Source organism: Oncorhynchus mykiss, chromosome 10, assembly GCF_057628025.1.
Source record: "Oncorhynchus mykiss isolate SJ-2025 chromosome 10, ASM5762802v1, whole genome shotgun sequence".
NCBI lineage: Eukaryota > Metazoa > Chordata > Actinopteri > Salmoniformes > Salmonidae > Oncorhynchus > Oncorhynchus mykiss.
The window spans coordinates 79,836,701-79,854,466 of record NC_143031.1 but is presented as its reverse complement, the minus strand read 5'-3'; the positions used below and the strand labels follow the sequence as shown (position 1 = coordinate 79,854,466).

The 17,766-nt window shown below is 45.2% G+C and overlaps 1 protein-coding gene across 2 annotated transcripts; it reads left to right on the top strand.

The window, feature by feature from the left end:
* The first annotated feature begins 3,982 nt into the window (after positions 1-3,982).
* LOC118946768 (ras-related protein Rab-33B) lies at positions 3,983-13,169 on the top strand. Of its 2 annotated transcripts, XM_090188056.1 has the most exons (4): positions 3,983-4,775; positions 9,012-9,190; positions 10,160-10,271; positions 10,370-10,481. In XM_090188056.1, the coding sequence occupies exons 1-4, from the start codon at positions 4,557-4,559 to the stop codon at positions 10,400-10,402; spliced, it is 543 nt and encodes a 180-aa protein (XP_090044182.1). In that variant the 5' UTR covers positions 3,983-4,556; the 3' UTR covers positions 10,403-10,481. The 2 variants fall into 2 exon arrangements, with proteins under 2 accessions (XP_090044182.1, XP_090044181.1); XM_090188055.1 differs by lacking the exon at positions 10,160-10,271 and having other exon boundaries at positions 4,015-4,775; positions 10,370-13,169.
* The last annotated feature ends 4,597 nt before the right edge of the window (positions 13,170-17,766 follow it).

Genomic DNA, 17,766 nt, shown 5'->3' with positions numbered 1-17,766 from the left:
AGTCTGCTATCATAAAGAGTGGACTGAAGAGTGGAAAATACTGCTAGGCTATATGACTTCTATCTCATTACATCCTAACGTCAATGATGTGAGATTAACTTCCTAGCAACTTATCTTGGATCAGTGGTTGAACACACTACAGCAAACTGATATGTTAAAAAAAAAACTCCACAGGAAACTGCTGACAGAGCAGCAACATTTCACATAGTGTCCTATAATATCACCTCTAACTTTCTACTGCTTGAGTTCACCTCTTATAGAATATTGGCTTAATGTTCCAGCACCTAAATATAAACACTTATCTTGGCCAGGTCGCAATTGTAAATGAGAACTTGTTCTCAACTTGCCAACCTGGTTAAATAAAGGTGAAATAAAAAAAAAATGTCCTTGCTTCAGGGCCTGAATTACAGGCAGTTAGATTTGAGTTTGTCATTTTAGGCGAAAATTGAAAAAAAGGGGCCAATCCTTAAGAGTTTCAGAGATTAAGAGTCTCTACTTAAGAGTCTCTCTCGCCATAGGCAGAGAGAATACAGGCTATGTGCCCAGTGCCCACAAAATAAGGTGGAAATTGAGCTGCACCTCCTAACCTCCTGTTTAATGTAGTACGATATAGGAGACATATTCTGTCAGATTACAAAGACCCCAAAATAATTTGAAAAAGAATATGTAATATTGACAAACTCCTGTTTCTGTTAGGTGAAATACCACAGTGTGTAATCATGTCAGCAGAATGTGTGACCTGTTGTGATGAGAACAGGGTAACCAGTGGAGAACAAACACCACAGTAAATAAAACCTAGGACTAGATTTATCACTTTAGTTAATAACCCTTGACATTTGTACTTCCACTTTTTGCACACACAACTCACACTCTCCTACACACACCAACTGGCTGAGAGGGCCCTAGTGGAGCCAGGTGGCTGAGAGGTCCCTAGTGGAGCCAGCTGTCTGAGAGGGCCCTAATGGAGCCAGCTGGCTGAGAGGGCCCTAGAGGAGCCAGGTGGCTGAGAGGGCCATAGTGGAGCCAGGTGGCTGAGAGGGCCCTAGTGGAGCAGGCTGGCTGAGAGGGCCCTAGTGTAACCAGATGGCTGAGAGGGCCCTAGTGTAACCAGATGGCTGAGAGGGCCCTAGTGTAACCAGATAGCTGAGAGGGCCGTAGTGTTGCAGGCTGGCTGTGAGGGCCCTAGAGGAGCCAGCTGACTGAGTGGGCCCTAGTGTTTCCAGATGGCTGAGAGGGCCCTAGTGGTGCAGGCTTGCTGTGAGGGCCCTAGAGGAGCCAGCTTAGCTGAGAGGGCCCTAGAGGAGCCAGCTTGGCTGAGAAGGCCCTAGAGGAGCAGGCTGGCTAAGAGTGCCCTAGTGGAGCCAGATGGCTGAGAGGGCCCTAGTGTAACCAGATGGCTGAGAGGGCCCTAGTATAACCAGATGGCTGAGAGGGCCCTAGTGGTGCAGGCTGGCTGAGAGGGCCCTAGAGGAGCCAGCTTGGCTGAGAGGGCCCTAGTGGAGCAGAATGGCTGAGAGGGCCCTAGTGGAGCAGGCTGGCTGAGAGGGCCCTAGTGGAGCAGACTGGCTGAGAGGGCCCTAGTGGAGCAGGCTGGCTGAGAGGGCCCTAGTGGAGCAGGCTGGCTGAGAGGGCCCTATTGGAGCAGGCTGGCTGTGAGGGCCCTAGTGGAGCAGGCTGGCTGAGAGGGCCCTAGTGGAGCAGGCTGGCTGTGAGGGCCCTAGTGGAGCAGGCTGGCTGTGAGGGCCCTAGTGGAGCAGGCTGGCTGTGAGGGTCCTAGTGGAGCAGGCTGGCTGAGAGGGCCCTAGTGGAGCAGGCTTGCTGAGAGGGCCCTAGTGGAGCAGACTGGCTGAGAGGGCCCTAGTGGAGCAGGCTGGCTGAGAGGGCCCTAGTGGAGCAGGCTGGCTGAGAGGGCCCTAGTGGATCAGGCTGGCTGAGAGGGCCCTAGTGGAGCTGGCTGGCTGAGAGGGCCCTAGTGGAGCAGGCTGGCTGTGAGGGCCCTAGTGGAGCCAGGTGGCTGAGAGGGCCCTAGTGGAGCCAGGTGGCTGAGAGGGCCCTAGTGGAGCAGGCTGGCTGAGAGGGCCCTAGTGGAGCCCTTCCTTTACTATTTCTCTCCCCTCCCCCATCTCTTCCCTTCTCTCTCTTTCTCTCTCCTCCACATTTCTCTCTCTCCCTCCCATTCTCTCTCCTCCACATTTCTCTCTCTCCCCTCCCCTTCTCTCTACCCTCCGCTTCTCTCTCCTTCTCTCTCCTCCACATTTCTCTCTCTCCCCTCCCCTTCTCTCCGTTACCCTCCTACCTCCCCTCCCCTCCTTTCTCACCGTCCCTCCTCTGTCCCCTCCCCTCCTCTCTCCTCCCTCTCGCTCTGCTCATTTATTTTGCGCACACGCTCTCTCTCTCTCTCTCTCTCTTGTTCTCTCTCTCTTCGTGACGTATAGTGTTGGACCTGTTGATTTTGACTCAGCTCATAGACCTCTATCATCTCCACCCCTCCCTTCTCCTACTCTAACATAACACCAATATAATATATAATATATTCTCTCATTTACATTGAGACAGATACAATCAATCATTGACACACTGAATATACAACAGTCAGATGCATGACACCATCACAACTTAACTGACATTAGTGCCTGTCCCCAGATGGACAGTTAGACTACAGTAAAGTACATTTACAGGTGATCACATCATTGTCCTGCTTTGAGACACATTTTTACAGTCTGCTTCCAGTTGCATGTTATTTTACTAACCCTGCAAATTATAATATATCTTATAATATCAAAACATATCTCAGTAACTGTCACACGTGTATATCATTATTACAGCATCCTACCTGTGCTCCACAACAGGGTCATCAGTATCAGTGCAGGTATCATATCTGTGTCTAACTGGGGCTCCACAGTCTGCTGTCATAAAGAGTGGACTGAAGAGTGGAAAATACTGCTAGGCTATATGACTTCTATCTCATTACATCCTAACGTCAATGATGTGAGATTAACTTCCTAGCAACTTATCTTGGATCAGTGGTTGAACACACTACAGCAAACTGATATGTTAAAAAAACACCACAGGAAACTGCTGACAGAGCAGCAACATTTCACATAGTGTCCTATAATATCATCTCTAACTTTCTACTGCTTGAGTTCACCTCTTATAGAATATTGGCTTAATGTTCCAGCACCTAAATATAAACACTTATCTTGGCCAGGTCGCAATTGTAAATGAGAACTTGTTCTCAACTTGCCAACCTGGTTAAATAAAGGTGAAATTAAAAAAAAATGTCCTCGCTTCAGGGCCTGAGTTACAGGCAGTTAGATTTGAGTTTGTCATTTTAGGCGAAAATTGAAAAAAAGGGGCCAATCCTTAAGAGTTTCAGAGATTAAGAGTCTCTACTTAAGAGTCTCTCTCGCCATAGGCAGAGAGAATACAGGCTATGTGCCCAGTGCCCACAAAATAAGGTGGAAATTGAGCTGCACCTCCTAACCTCCTGTTTAATGTAGTACGATATAGGAGACATATTCTGTCAGATTACAAAGACCCCAAAATAATTTGAAAAAGAATATGTAATATTGACAAACTCCTGTTTCTGTTAGGTGAAATACCACAGTGTGTAATCATGTCAGCAGAATGTGTGACCTGTTGTGATGAGAACAGGGGAACCAGTGGAGAACAAACACCACAGTAAATAAAACCTAGGACTAGATTTATCACTTTAGTTAATAACCCTTGACATTTGTACTTCTACTTTTTGCACACACAACTCACACTCTCCTACACACACCAACTGGCTGAGAGGGCCCTAGTGGAGCCAGGTGGCTGAGAGGTCCCTAGTGGAGCCAGCTGTCTGAGAGGGCCCTAGTGGAGCCAGGTGGCTGAGAGGGCCCTAGTGGAGCCCTTCCTTTACTATTTCTCTCCCCTCCCCCATCTCTTCCCTCCCCTTCTCTCTCTTTCTCTCTCCTCCACAAATCTCTCTCTCCCCTTTCCCTTTCTCTCCGTTACCCTCCTCCCTCCCCTCCCCTTCTTTCTCCACACCCCTCCTCTCTCTCGCTCTGCTCATCTCTGTCTTGCGCACATGTGCTCTCTTTCTCCCTCCCTTTCTCTCTAATTGTGACATATAGTATTGGATTGATGACATATTGAGTCTATCTATGGTTGTAGAAGTCTAGAGACACACAAAGACGAGGAATTACTAGAAAATCTTGGCCTATACAGAGAAGCTATTAATTAACCGTGGAACTTCATAAAAACTCCCACAGCGTTCCGTCGACAGCGAATAGATTCCTCCCTTCCTCTCGCGAGATTTATTACGGCGCTGTCAGAGACGTGGCCACGGGCCAAGAAGTTGCAGCAGGGGACTTTCTAAACTCTCCGCTCCTTCCACAGACAATGACAACTAGGGAGAGTTTATAGCATAGCCGGCGAGTTGTCATGAACTTTGCCGAGGGAGTTCTCTGCCACGTTTATATAACGTTAAAGACCTCGACATAACATATTGGCTTGTTGGGAGCAGTTGGAGAAGCCTAGATCTCACTCTTTAATTTGAGTTTTTACGCGATATGGAATCATCCCTGGAGTTCTCAAACTCTTTCACCAGTGTGTCTTCGCCCTCCGCGCGGTGTCGGATCTTCAAGATCATCGTGATCGGAGACTCCGGTGTCGGTAAGACCTGTCTCACCTACCGGTTCTGTGCCGGTGAGTTCCTCGACCGAACCGAAGCCACCATCGGTGTCGATTTCCGTGAGAGCTTGGTCGAGGTCGAAGGCGAGAAAATCAAGGTAAGAGAAGTATAAAGTTTAAACCGTTATTTCCAAATATTATGAACGAGTTGGGTCGTAATTAATTGGTGCATTTTAATGCACCAGTGAATCACTGCGTAAACAAAAAAATGTGCCTTATCATTTTTATGCTCACACATTTTGAGAAGGTGGTGTTGATTTCTCTCAGACGGCACTCTCATTGCCTCGTAGTATGGGCATTTTTAAAAATATATATTTGCACTTTGTAGGCGTTACTCGTTAAACATTTGTGTTTGCAGCTGAATCTGCGCCCACTATTGCGCATGAACAGCAAGCGGTCTGTGGTGTCAGCTTTGGTCTATCGATCTTAGTTAAGTTCCATTTGAAATAAAGTTTTATTTGTACAGGACTAACAAACATGACTACTGTGTGATCAAACAAAAATGTCATCTTCTGTAAATGGTCATGTTTAGTTTTGGACCTAAACCAGTGTAGGAGATCCAAGTGTCATTAAAGGCTCAGTTGAAAGGACTGACACACAATAGTGTTTGTGTTGTTTGGCCTCTTGGATAAACAGTGACGGTGTGGTTAAATAAGGATGAATACAATGATAACTTGAAACTAGTGTGTTTCAGAGTTCCATACATGTATATGTAACTCCCCCGGTTCTCAGACAGCAGAACAAACCACGTGTGCAGTGCTTTTATATGGTCATGACACACATGACAAAGGCTGCATCACAACCGGCGGTGATCGGGATTCCCGTAGGGCAGCGCACAGTTGGCCCAGTGTCGTCCGGGTTTGACCGGTGTAGGCCGGTCATTGTAAATAAGAATTTGTTCTTTAATTGACTTGCGTAGTTTTAAAAAAAGTTAGATAAAAACCTTTCACCTCAGCACACAACATTAGTAGGGTTATTTAATGTCGTGAAAAGTATTGTAACATCCGTGACGGGCTAAATAATGTGATTTCTGTGTGTTTACGGAAACACAGACATGAAAAGAGGATATTGGCCAACCCAACCTGCTCTCTTTATCAGAGCAGGGCAGACCACATGATAGAGGAAGCATGGTGGTTAACAATACATTGTTTTGTATCTGGGTTAAAGAGAGAGAGAGAGAGGAGGCCAGACATGGGCAGAATACTTGTTTAAAATATTATGAATACTTGAGATGTTTTAGGTTTTCTGCATGGCATAGTGTGTTTTCACTTTTGGGACTATCCAATTGGTTCCATTGTGCCAGGACAAATGAAATCAAGCATTACTCACCAGGCAAGTATGTGACATAATGTATTTCTGCCTTCTGTCCTTTGTGTATTCTGGTTCTCTCTCTCTCTGACCTCTGACCTCGCTTCAAAACACATATCTCGTTTAGGGGCCAAAAGTCCTCGGTGTATTTTATCTCCACTGCCTTAAGGGCTCTAGACGGCCTACGGAAACGGAGGGGCAGAGCGTCGTATACGGTCCAAAAACCGTAGCGGGACAAAAGTATGTAGAACTAGATGCAAACTACGCTCAGTTTACATCAGAGGTAGAGCCCTTTAGAGCCCGGAGGTTACTAGGAGACAGGGTTGACCTTCTGATTGGAGTTTACATCAGAGGTAGAGCCCTTTAGAGCCCAGAGGTTACTAGGAGACAGGGTTGACCTTCTGATTGGAGTTTACATCAGAGGTAGAGCCCTTTAGAGCCCAGAGGTTACTAGGAGACAGGGTTGACCTTCTGATTGGAGTTTACATCAGAGGTAGAGCCCTTTAGAGCCCAGAGGTTACTAGGAGACAGGGTTGACCTTCTGATTGGAGTTTACATCAGAGGTAGAGCCCTTTAGAGCCCAGAGGTTACTAGGAGACAGGGTTGACCTTCTGATTGGAGTTTACATCAGAGGTAGAGCCCTTTAGAGCCCAGAGGTTACTAGGAGACAGGGTTGACCTTCTGATTGGAGTTATCATCAGAGGTAGAGCCCTTTAGAGCCCGGAGGTTACTAGGAGACAGGGTTGACCTTCTGATTGGAGTTATCATCAGAGGTAGAGCCCTTTAGAGCCCGGAGGTTACTAGGAGACAGGGTTGACCTTCTGATTGGAGTTATCATCAGAGGTAGAGCCCTTTAGAGCGCAGAGGTTACTAGGAGACAGGGTTGACCTTCTGATTGGAGTTTACATCAGAGGTAGAGCCCTTTAGAGCCCGGAGGTTACTAGGAGACAGGGTTGACCTTCTGATTGGAGTTATCATCAGAGGTAGAGCCCTTTAGAGCCCGGAGGTTACTAGGAGACAGGGTTGACCTTCTGATTGGAGTTTACATCAGAGGTAGAGCCCTTTAGAGCCCGGAGGTTACTAGGAGACAGGGTTGACCTTCTGATTGGAGTTTACATCAGAGGTAGAGCCCTTTAGAGCCCGGAGGTTACTAAGAGACAGGGTTGACATTCTGATTGGAGTTTACATCAGAGGTAGAGCCCTTTAGAGCCCGGAGGTTACTAGGAGACAGGGTTGACCTTCTGATTGGAGTTATCATCATAGGTAGAGCACTTTAGAGCCCGGAGGTTACTAGGAGACAGGGTTGACCTTCTGATTGGAGTTTACATCAGAGGTAGAGCCCTTTAGAGCCCGGAGGTTACTAGGAGACAGGGTTGACCTTCTGATTGGAGTTATCATCATAGGTAGAGCACTTTAGAGCCCGGAGGTTACTAGGAGACAGGGTTGACCTTCTGATTGGAGTTATCATCAGAGGTAGAGCCCTTTAGAGCCCGGAGGTTACTAGGAGACAGGGTTGACCTTCTGATTGGAGTTATCATCAGAGGTAGAGCCCTTTAGAGCCCAGAGGTTACTAGGAGACAGGGTTGACCTTCTGATTGGAGTTTACATCAGAGGTAGAGCCCTTTAGAGCCCAGAGGTTACTAGGAGACAGGGTTGACCTTCTGATTGGAGTTATCATCAGAGGTAGAGCCCTTTAGAGCCCGGAGGTTACTAGGAGACAGGGTTGACCTTCTGATTGGAGTTATCATCAGAGGTAGAGCCCTTTAGAGCCCGGAGGTTACTAGGAGACAGGGTTGACCTTCTGATTGGAGTTTACATCAGAGGTAGAGCCCTTTAGAGCCCAGAGGTTACTAGGAGACAGGGTTGACCTTCTGATTGGAGTTATCATCAGAGAAGTGGAGGAGAAATCGTTATATTGACGTTGGTCTTCTATCTGGTGAGTCGATATGTTGATGAAAAGTAGAATAACATCATCTGCTGACTAACTGTGTGAGAGAGTTTATACAGCCGCCCTCTTTCCCACACCCTCCCGCCCTCTCACACGCTCCCCCGCCCTCTCTCCCACAACCCCTGCCGCCCCTGCCCTCTCTCCCACCCCCCCGCCCTCTCTCTCACCACCCCCCCCCGCCCTCTCTCCCCCGCCCTCTCTCTCCCACCCCCCCGCCCTCTCTCCCCCGCCCTCTCTCTCCCACCCCCCCCCGCCCTCTCTCTCCCACCCCCCCGCCCTCTCTGTCCCTCGCCCTCTCTCCCCCCACCCTCTCTCTCCCACACCCTCCCGCTCTCTCTCCCCCCGCCCTCTCTCCCCCCGCCCGCCTGCCCTCTCTCCCCCGCCCTCCCTCTCTCCCCCGCCCTCCCTCTCTCCCCCGCCCTCCCTCTCTCCACTGCCCCCCCTCTCTCTCCCCCGCCCTCTCTCTCCCCTTCTCCCCCGCCCTCTCTCTCCCCCTCTCTCTCCTCCCGCCCTCTCTCTCCCACGTGATCCAGAACCTGATAAGTGGTTGAGGAGAGTGTCAGTTCATTAGTAGACAAAAGGGAGACGGACCTCCCCTCCTCGATAGCGTCCTTTTGGCGATGAAGCACAAGTGTTTTGAAATCTTCCACGCCCCCTTTAAATCAGCTATTGTTTTTATCAAAGGAGAAATGAATGTAAACATTTATTCTACTTATCCTTTTATCTTTAAAATATCTTGTACAACCATCTAAATTAGTTTATATCACTTTATATGTTTATGTTGGGATTCAACCCTCTAAACCTCATTAGCCCAATGACGAGCGATTGGAGAAGTCTAATTTCATACAAGCTCATTCTCGTCAACTTTCCCTCCTCGCCGCCTCTCCTGGTTTAACTTGGACCTTTTTTAAAGGAGGACAGAGAGGATGGAGGAGAGAGGACGCAGGAGGTGAGCAAATTTAATTGAGAAAAGGCCCCTCCCTCTCTCTCTGTCTGCTTCCCCCTCTTTCTCCATCTCTAAAACCCCTTCTCTCACATGTAGAATAGTTTCACCCCCCAACCATCTCTCTCCCTCCAGCTCCAGCTATGGGACACGGCGGGACAGGAGCGTTTCAGGAAGTCGATGGTCCAGCAGTACTATCGGAACGTTCATGCTGTTCTCTTCATCTACGACGTCACCAGACCAGACAGCTTCAGAGGCCTGCCAGCCTGGATAGAGGAGTGTAGACGGTACTCACTGGGACAGGAGATTACCAGGTTAGTTATATACACACACAACCTTGATAGAGGGGTGTAGACGGTACTCACTGGGACAGGAGATTACCAGGTTAGTTATATACACACACAACCTGGATAGAGGAGTGTAGACGGTACTCACTGGGACAGGAGATTACCAGGTTAGTTATACACACACAACCTGGATAGAGGGGTGTAGACGGTACTCACTGGGACAGGAGATTACCAGGTTAGTTATATACACACACAACCTTGATAGAGGGGTGTAGACGGTACTCACTGGGACAGGAGATTACCAGGTTAGTTATATACACACACAACCTGGATAGAGGAGTGTAGACGGTACTCACTGGGACAGGAGATTACCAGGTTAGTTATACACACACAACCTGGATAGAGGGGTGTAGACGGTACTCACTGGGACAGGAGATTACCAGGTTAGTTATATACACACAACCTGGATAGAGGGGTGTAGACGGTACTCACTGGGACAGGAGATTACCAGGTTAGTTATATACACACAACCTGGATAGAGGGGTGTAGACGGTACTCACTGGGACAGGAGATTACCAGGTTAGTTATATACACACAACCTGGATAGATGGGTGTAGACGGTACTCACTGGGACAGGAGATTACCAGGTTAGTTATATACACACACAACCTGGATAGAGGGGTGTAGACGGTACTCACTGGGACAGGAGATTACCAGGTTAGTTATATACACACAACCTGGATAGAGGGGTGTAGACGGTACTCACTGGGACAGGAGATTACCAGGTTAGTTATATACACACACAACCTGGATAGAGGGGTGTAGACGGTACTCACTGGGACAGGAGATAACCAGGTTAGTTATATACACACAACCTGGATAGAGGGGTGTAGACGGTACTCACTGGGACAGGAGATAACCAGGTTAGTCAGTCATATTAGAAGCCAATTTCCATTTGTCCTTTTTTGTTACATGGCCCCGTTTACACCTGATCAGTTCCACGTGGAGGCCCAGAGGAACTAGCTCTATCGCCAGGATCAGATTCAGAAAAGCTGCATCGTGTCAGCATTGGGCAGCTGTGTTACACACACACCTCAACCAACACACAGTAAACACATCGTTTTGAATACTCAGTAGCGGCCAACATTGCCTTTTCGGTTGTAACCTGTAATGTTTTAAACTCTCCATATGTCTCCCCCTCTGCAGGTTCCTCGTGGGCAACAAGAGCGACCTCCGTGACACCTGCAGCTGTGACCCCCGCTCCATCAAGGTCGAAGGTCAGGTGACACGGGATCAGGCCCAGAAGTTTGCAGTTGCCCACGGGATGATTCTGTTTGAAACGTCTGCTAAAAGCCTCCCTGGAGGAGGAGAATCAGGAGGGGGGCATCAGGACAGTGTGGAGGATGTGTTCATGGCCCTGGCCTCCAGGCTGAAGAGACAGACCAGACCCCCTCCCCCGGTTCTCAACAACACAGGAGTGTCTGGGTCCTATTGTGGGTCCTATACAGGGACATCTTCTTTCAGACTGCCAGCCAAGAAGAACCCTCAGAAAGACTTCTGGACATGCACCTGTTGAGAGAGGCAGGGTGAGAAGAGGAATGGAACATGGGATGGAAGGAGGGGGAGTTGGAATTTAGGGTCCCCACCAAGAACTCAGAGAAAGACTTCTGGACATATACCTGAAGGAAGGAAGGAAGGAAGAGAGAGGGAGAGGGGGAAGTCCTCTGATCAAGCATCTATATCAGTGGAGGCTGGTGAGGGGAGGACGGCTCATAATAATGGCTGCTCTCAGATCTATAGCCTGCTCTCAGATCTGTTGTCTCCTTCTATAGCCTGCTCTCAGATCTGTTGTCTCCTTCTATAGCCTGCTCTCAGATCTGTTGTCTCCTTCTATAGCCTGCTCTCAGATCTGTTGCCTCCTTCTATAGCCTGCTCTCAGATCTGTTGTCTCCTTCTATAGCCTGCTCTCAGATCTGTTGTCTCCTTCTATAGCCTGCTCTCAGATCTGTTGTCTCCTTCTATAGCCTGCTCTCAGATCTGTTGTCTCCTTCTATAGCCTGCTCTCAGATCTGTTGTCTCCTTCTATAGCCTGCTCTCAGATCTGTTGTCTCCTTCTATAGCCTGCTCTCAGATCTGTTGTCTCCTCCTATAGCCTGCTCTCAGATCTGTTGTCTCCTTCTATAGCCTGCTCTCAGATCTGTTGTCTCCTTCTATAGCCTGCTCTCAGATCTGTTGTCTCCTTCTATAGCCTGCTCTCAGATCTGTTGTCTCCTTCTATAGCCTGCTCTCAGATCTGTTGTCTCCTCCTATAGCCTGCTCTCAGATCTGTTGTCTCCTTCAAGCCATAAATGTAAGACTGGTACCCAGGATAAAGCATCATCCAAAGGGTCGTTCTACTAATTCGGTGCCTTTTGAAAACGTTTGACTTCACCTCATCTTAACATTCTGTCGTAAAGAGGACATGTTGAACTTCATTAAGTTTCCCCATCTTAACATTCTGTCGTAAAGAGGACATGTTGAACTTCATTAAGTTTCCCCATCTTAACATTCTGTCGTAAAGAGGACATGTTGAACTTCATTAAGTTTCCCCATCTTAACATTCTGTCGTAAAGAGGACATGTTGAACTTCATTAAGTTTCCCCATCTTAACATTCTGTTGTAAAGAGGACATGTTGAACTTCATTAAGTTTCCCCATCTCAACATTCTGTCGTAAAGAGGACATGTTGAACTTCATTAAGTTTCCCCATCTTAACATTCTGTCGTAAAGAGGACATGTTGAACTTCATTAAGTTTCCCCATCTTAACATTCTGTCGTAAAGAGGACATGTTGAACTTCATTAAGTTTCCCCATCTTAACATTCTGTCGTAAAGAGGACATGTTGAACTTCATTAAGTTTCCCCATCTTAACATTCTGTCGTAAAGAGGAACAGGTTAAAGACGGAAATTACTATAGCAAGTGCCAAATAATGTAACGGGGTTGACCGTTACGGGGCTTGGGTTGACCGTAACGGGGTGGGGTTGACCGTAACGGGGTGGGGTTGACCCTAATCGGGGTTGACCCTAATCAGGGTTGACCGTAACGGGGTGGGGTTGACCCTAATCAGGGTTGACCGTAACGGGGTGGGGTTGACCGTAACGGGGTTGATCGTAACGGGGTTGACTATGTCATCTTAAATCAGCCATGAATCCCCTTGTGACAGGGGGAATGGAAGCTTGTTATTGTATGTGCAACAGGCTTCCCAAAACATTTTTAATTGTTAAAACATTTTTAGACTGTCTGTCTGTTGGTAACAGGGTTGACTTGTTAACGCTCGACCCGCTCAGTTTTACGCCACAAAACACCAGAACATGGCCAGAAAGAATAGAACCAGCTCACCTGTTTTCACATTATAATTTGACTACTAGATGTTCAATGTTTCTTTGGGAAGAAATATTTAAAATGGGAATATTTTCACCATTATTAAAAATGAGAGTTCAATTCACTTAACAGGGTTGACCTTAAAACCGAGGGACTGAATCACTAATCACAATAAACTAACCAGGCCTTTACAATGATGGAGAAATGTTGGGATGAAGAGGGTTAAATCTTCTTAGAAGTCGGAGAGGGTGCACAGAGGGACATTTTAAAAATGCTGAAGTCTATTCCTATTAAATCAGATTTATTGAATTCTCCATGTGGTCTATATTAAATGGCACTAAATTTAACAGGCTTTTTAAATTCAATATTGGTGCTCAATTTATCCCTAAAATATCAAAGGGAAAGCAAAAGGCCCTCATTTCGTGGAATGACCCAAAAACAGTGGAGACTCTTGGATACACTCCTCTGGAAGTACCGCATAATGTAACCGTCTGAAGCTTGTGCAGTGGGGTCGTCTTTTATGTGTCTCGATCTGTCCATCTTTGCGTTATGGCCATTGTACAGCAGGAAAGATAAGACTGTACATTTCCATTCGTGATGTGTGTAAAATGTTTTCCATATTCAATAAAATAATCAATGTTCTTCACAGTTGTAATCAATAGTACTACTCTTTGAACTGAGTTCTGTTTGTATATTGTTCATCCCATTGGCAGTTTGTCTGATTTTTCACAGCGATCTAATGCCGGTCTGTAATACTTTTCAGTCTTCATTTTGAAGTTAGTTTACTTGCAAAACGATGTACTACAGCAGAGCAGGACTAGAACACGTTCAGTTTGTTTCTTGATCTCTGGATGAGAAGGAGACGATCGCTGCCCCGGGATATCAACTGTGAAAAGGTTACACTTCACAACCGATTTACTCCCTGGTAACCCTCCCTTTTCCATGGTTACTGTGGTAGAGGGACTACACGGGAGGAGTGGTGTGCTGGTCATGCAGGAGTCTGGTGCAGGAGTGTGGGCGGTTGAGAATGGTGTGTGTGTGACTGAGGCCGTCACATGACCCTTCTTCTGCTCAGTTCAGCAGACAACACACATGCCACCAACAGCTGTGTGTGTGTGTGTGTGTGTGGCACGACAGTATGGTGCAACATTCATAGGTTAGCTGACAGAGAGGTCCTTCTCGGTTTTCTCTCTCCTTTCACAGACTTCCTGAACTGACTGGATCAGAACAAGTGGAAGGTCCCTCCTGGTTGCCTTGAAGCACTGGTCTCAGGTCAGGGAGTTGATAAAGCGTCTCAGAGTAGGACGGCTTATCTAGGATCAGGTCCCATGTCAACTCATTACCGTCGACTTGACTCATAATGGTTCATTTGGGGTGAGTTAAATCTGATCCTAGATCTGCACTATATCTGTGAATTGAAGCTCTTTTTACAAACTCAAAATAATGACCTATATCGCAAATCAGTTGGAGTGCAGGAGTTTATTTCATTGATACCACGTCTAGGTTGACAGGCAGGCAAGGAGGAACTTCCTGTCAGGAACTTCCTGTCACGTCTAGGGTGACAGGCAAGCAAGGAGGAACTTCCTGTCAGGTCTAGGGTGACAGGCAAGCAAGGGGGAACTCAGGAAGGAACCAGATTCTAGATGAAGATCCTATATTGACTACTGTTGGTAACACTTATATAACCTATAGGCAGTAACACTGAGTTATGTAACCTATAGATGGTAACACTGAGTTATATGACCTATAGATGGTAACACTGTTATATAACCTATAGATGGTAAAACTGAGGTATATACGGTAACCTATAGATGGTAACACTGTTATATAACATATAGATGGTAACACTGTTATATAACCTATAGATGGTAACACTGTTATAGAACCTATAGATGGTAACGCTTATAGAACCTATAGATGGTAACGCTTATAGAACCTATAGATGGTAACACTGTTATAGAACCTATAGATGGTAACACTGTTATATAACCTATAGAGGGTAACACAGTTATATAACCCATAGAGGGTAACACAGTTATATAACATATAGATGGTAACACTGTTATATAACCTATAGATGGTAACACAGTCATATAACCTATAGAGGGTAACACTGTTATATAACCTATAGAGGGTAACACAGTTATATAACCCATAGAGGGTAACACAGTTATATAACATATAGATGGTAACACTGAGTTATATAACCCATAGAGGGTAACACAGTTATATAACCTATAGATGGTAACACTGTTATAGAACCTATAGATGGTAACAGTGAGTTATATAACCTATAGATGGCAACACTGTTATATAACCTATAAATGATAACACTGAGTTATATAACCTCATATCCCCTAATCCCTGTTATCAATCAATATAGATCAACCTGTACCTTCAATATCCCCTAATCCCTGTTATCAGTCAATATAGATCAACCTGTACCTTCAATATCCCCTAATCCCTGTTATCAGTCAATATAGATCAACCTGTACCTTCAATATCCCCTAATCCCTGTCATCAATCAATATAGATCAACCTGTACCTTCAATATCCCCTAATCCCTGTTATCAATCAATATAGATCAACCTGTACCTAATCCCTGTCATCAATCATTATAGATCAACCTGTACCTTCAATATCCCCTAATCCCTGTTATCAGTCAATATAGATCAACCTGTACCTTCAATATCCCCTAATCCCTGTTATCAGTCAATATAGATCAACCTGTACCTTCAATATCCCCTAATCCCTGTCATCAATCAATATAGATCAACCTGTACCTTCAATATCCCCTAATCCCTGTTATCAATCAATATAGATCAACCTGTACCTTCAATATTCCATAATCCCTGTTATCAGTCAATATAGATCAACCTGTACCTAATCCCTGTTATCAGTCAATATAGATCAACCTGTACCTTCAATATCACCTAATCCCTGTTATCAGTCAATATAGATCAACCTGTACCTTCAATATTCCATAATCCCTGTTATCAGTCAATATAGATCAACCTGTACCTAATCCCTGTCATCAATCAATATAGATCAACCTGTACATAATCCCTGTTATCAATCAATATAGATCAACCTGTACCTTCAATATCCCCTAATCCCTGTTATCAGTCAATATAGATCAACCTGTACCTAATCCCTGTTATCAGTCAATATAGATCAACCTGTACCTTCAATATCCCCTAATCCCTGTCATCAATCAATATAGATCAACCTGTACCTTCAATATCCCCTAATCCCTGTCATCAATCAATATAGATCAACCTGTACCTTCAATATCCCCTAATCCCTGTCATCAATCAATATAGATCAACCTGTACCTTCAATATCACCTAATCCCTGTCATCAATCAATATAGATCAACCTGTACCTTCAATATCCCCTAATCCCTGTTATCAGTCAATATAGATCAACCTGTACCTTCAATATCACCTAATCCCTGTTATCAGTCAATATAGATCAACCTGTACCTTCAATATCACCTAATCCCTGTTATCAGTCAATATAGATCAACCTGTACCTTCAATATCCCCTAATCCCTGTTATCAATCAATATAGATCAACCTGTACCTAATCCCTGTTATCAGTCAATATAGATCAACCTGTACCTTCAATATCCCCTAATCCCTGTCATCAATCAATATAGATCAACCTGTACCTTCAATATCCCCTAATCCCTGTTATCAGTCAATATAGATCAACCTGTACCTTCAATATCCCCTAATCCCTGTTATCAGTCAATATAGATCAACCTGTACCTTCAATATTCCCTAATCCCTGTCATCAATCAATATAGATCAACCTGTACCTTCAATATCCCCTAATCCCTGTTATCAGTCAATATAGATCAACCTGTACCTTCAATATCCCCTAATCCCTGTTATCAGTCAATATAGATCAACCTGTACCTTCAATATCCCCTAATCCCTGTTATCAATCAATATAGATCAACCTGTACCTAATCCCTGTTATCAGTCAATATAGATCAACCTGTACCTTCAATATCCCCTAATCCCTGTTATCAATCAATATAGATCAACCTGTACCTAATCCCTGTTATCAGTCAATATAAATCAACCTGTACCTTCAATATCCCCTAATCCCTGTTATCAATCAATATAGATCAACCTGTACCTAATCCCTGTTATCAGTCAATATAGATCAACCTGTACCTTCAATATCCCCTAATCCCTGTCATCAATCAATATAGATCAACCTGTACCTTCAATATCCCCTCATCCCTGTTATCAATCAATATAGATCAACCTGTACCTTCAATATCCCCTAATCCCTGTTATCAGTCAATATAGATCAACCTGTACCTTCAATATCTGTCAGTATTTTCTAAAACCACATAACATTTATAATGCCTAACTATGGTCGATATAATCACTACAATCACTATGCCTCACTATGGTCACTACAATCACTATGCCTCACTATGTTCACTACAATCACTATGTCTCACTATGGTCGATACAATCACTATGTCTCACAATGGTCGATACAATCACTATGTCTCACTATGGTCGATACAATCACTATGTCTCACTATGGTCGATACAATCACTATGCCTCACTATGGTCGATACAATCACTATGCCTCACTATGGTCGATACAATCACTATGTCTCACTATGGTCACTACAATCACTATGTCTCACTATGGTCACTATGCCTCACTATGGTCGATACAATCACTATGCCTCACTATGGTCGATACAATCACTATGCCTCACTATGGTCGATACAATCACTATGCCTCACTATGGTCGATACAATCACTATGCCTCACTATGGTCGATATAATCACTATGTCTCACTATGGTCAATACAATCACTATGCCTCACTATGATCGATACAATCACTATGCCTCACTACAATCACTATACCTCACTATGGTCGATACAATCACTATGCCTCACTATGGTCGATACAATCACTATGCCTCACTATGGTCGATACAATCACTGTCTCACTATGGTCAATACAATCACTATACTTCACTACAATCACTATGCCTCACTATGGTCGATACAATCACTATGCCTCACTATGCCTCACTATGGTCGATTCAATCACTATGCCTCACTATGGTCGATACAATCACTATGCCTCACTATGGTCGATACAATCACTATACTTCACTACAATCACTATGCCTCACTATGGTCGATACAATCACTATGGCTCACTATGGTCGATACAATCACTATGCCTCACTACA

Excerpts from the sequence above, each read along its gene's own strand:
- LOC118946768 (XM_090188055.1), top strand. The coding sequence starts at position 4,557 with ATGGAATCATCCCTGGAGTTCTCAAACTCTTTCACCAGTGTGTCTTCG. Across the intron at positions 4,776-9,011 it reads TCGAAGGCGAGAAAATCAAG|CTCCAGCTATGGGACACGGC; the intron begins GTAAGAGAAGTA and ends CTCTCCCTCCAG. Across the intron at positions 9,191-10,369 it reads CTGGGACAGGAGATTACCAG|GTTCCTCGTGGGCAACAAGA; the intron begins GTTAGTTATATA and ends CCCCCTCTGCAG.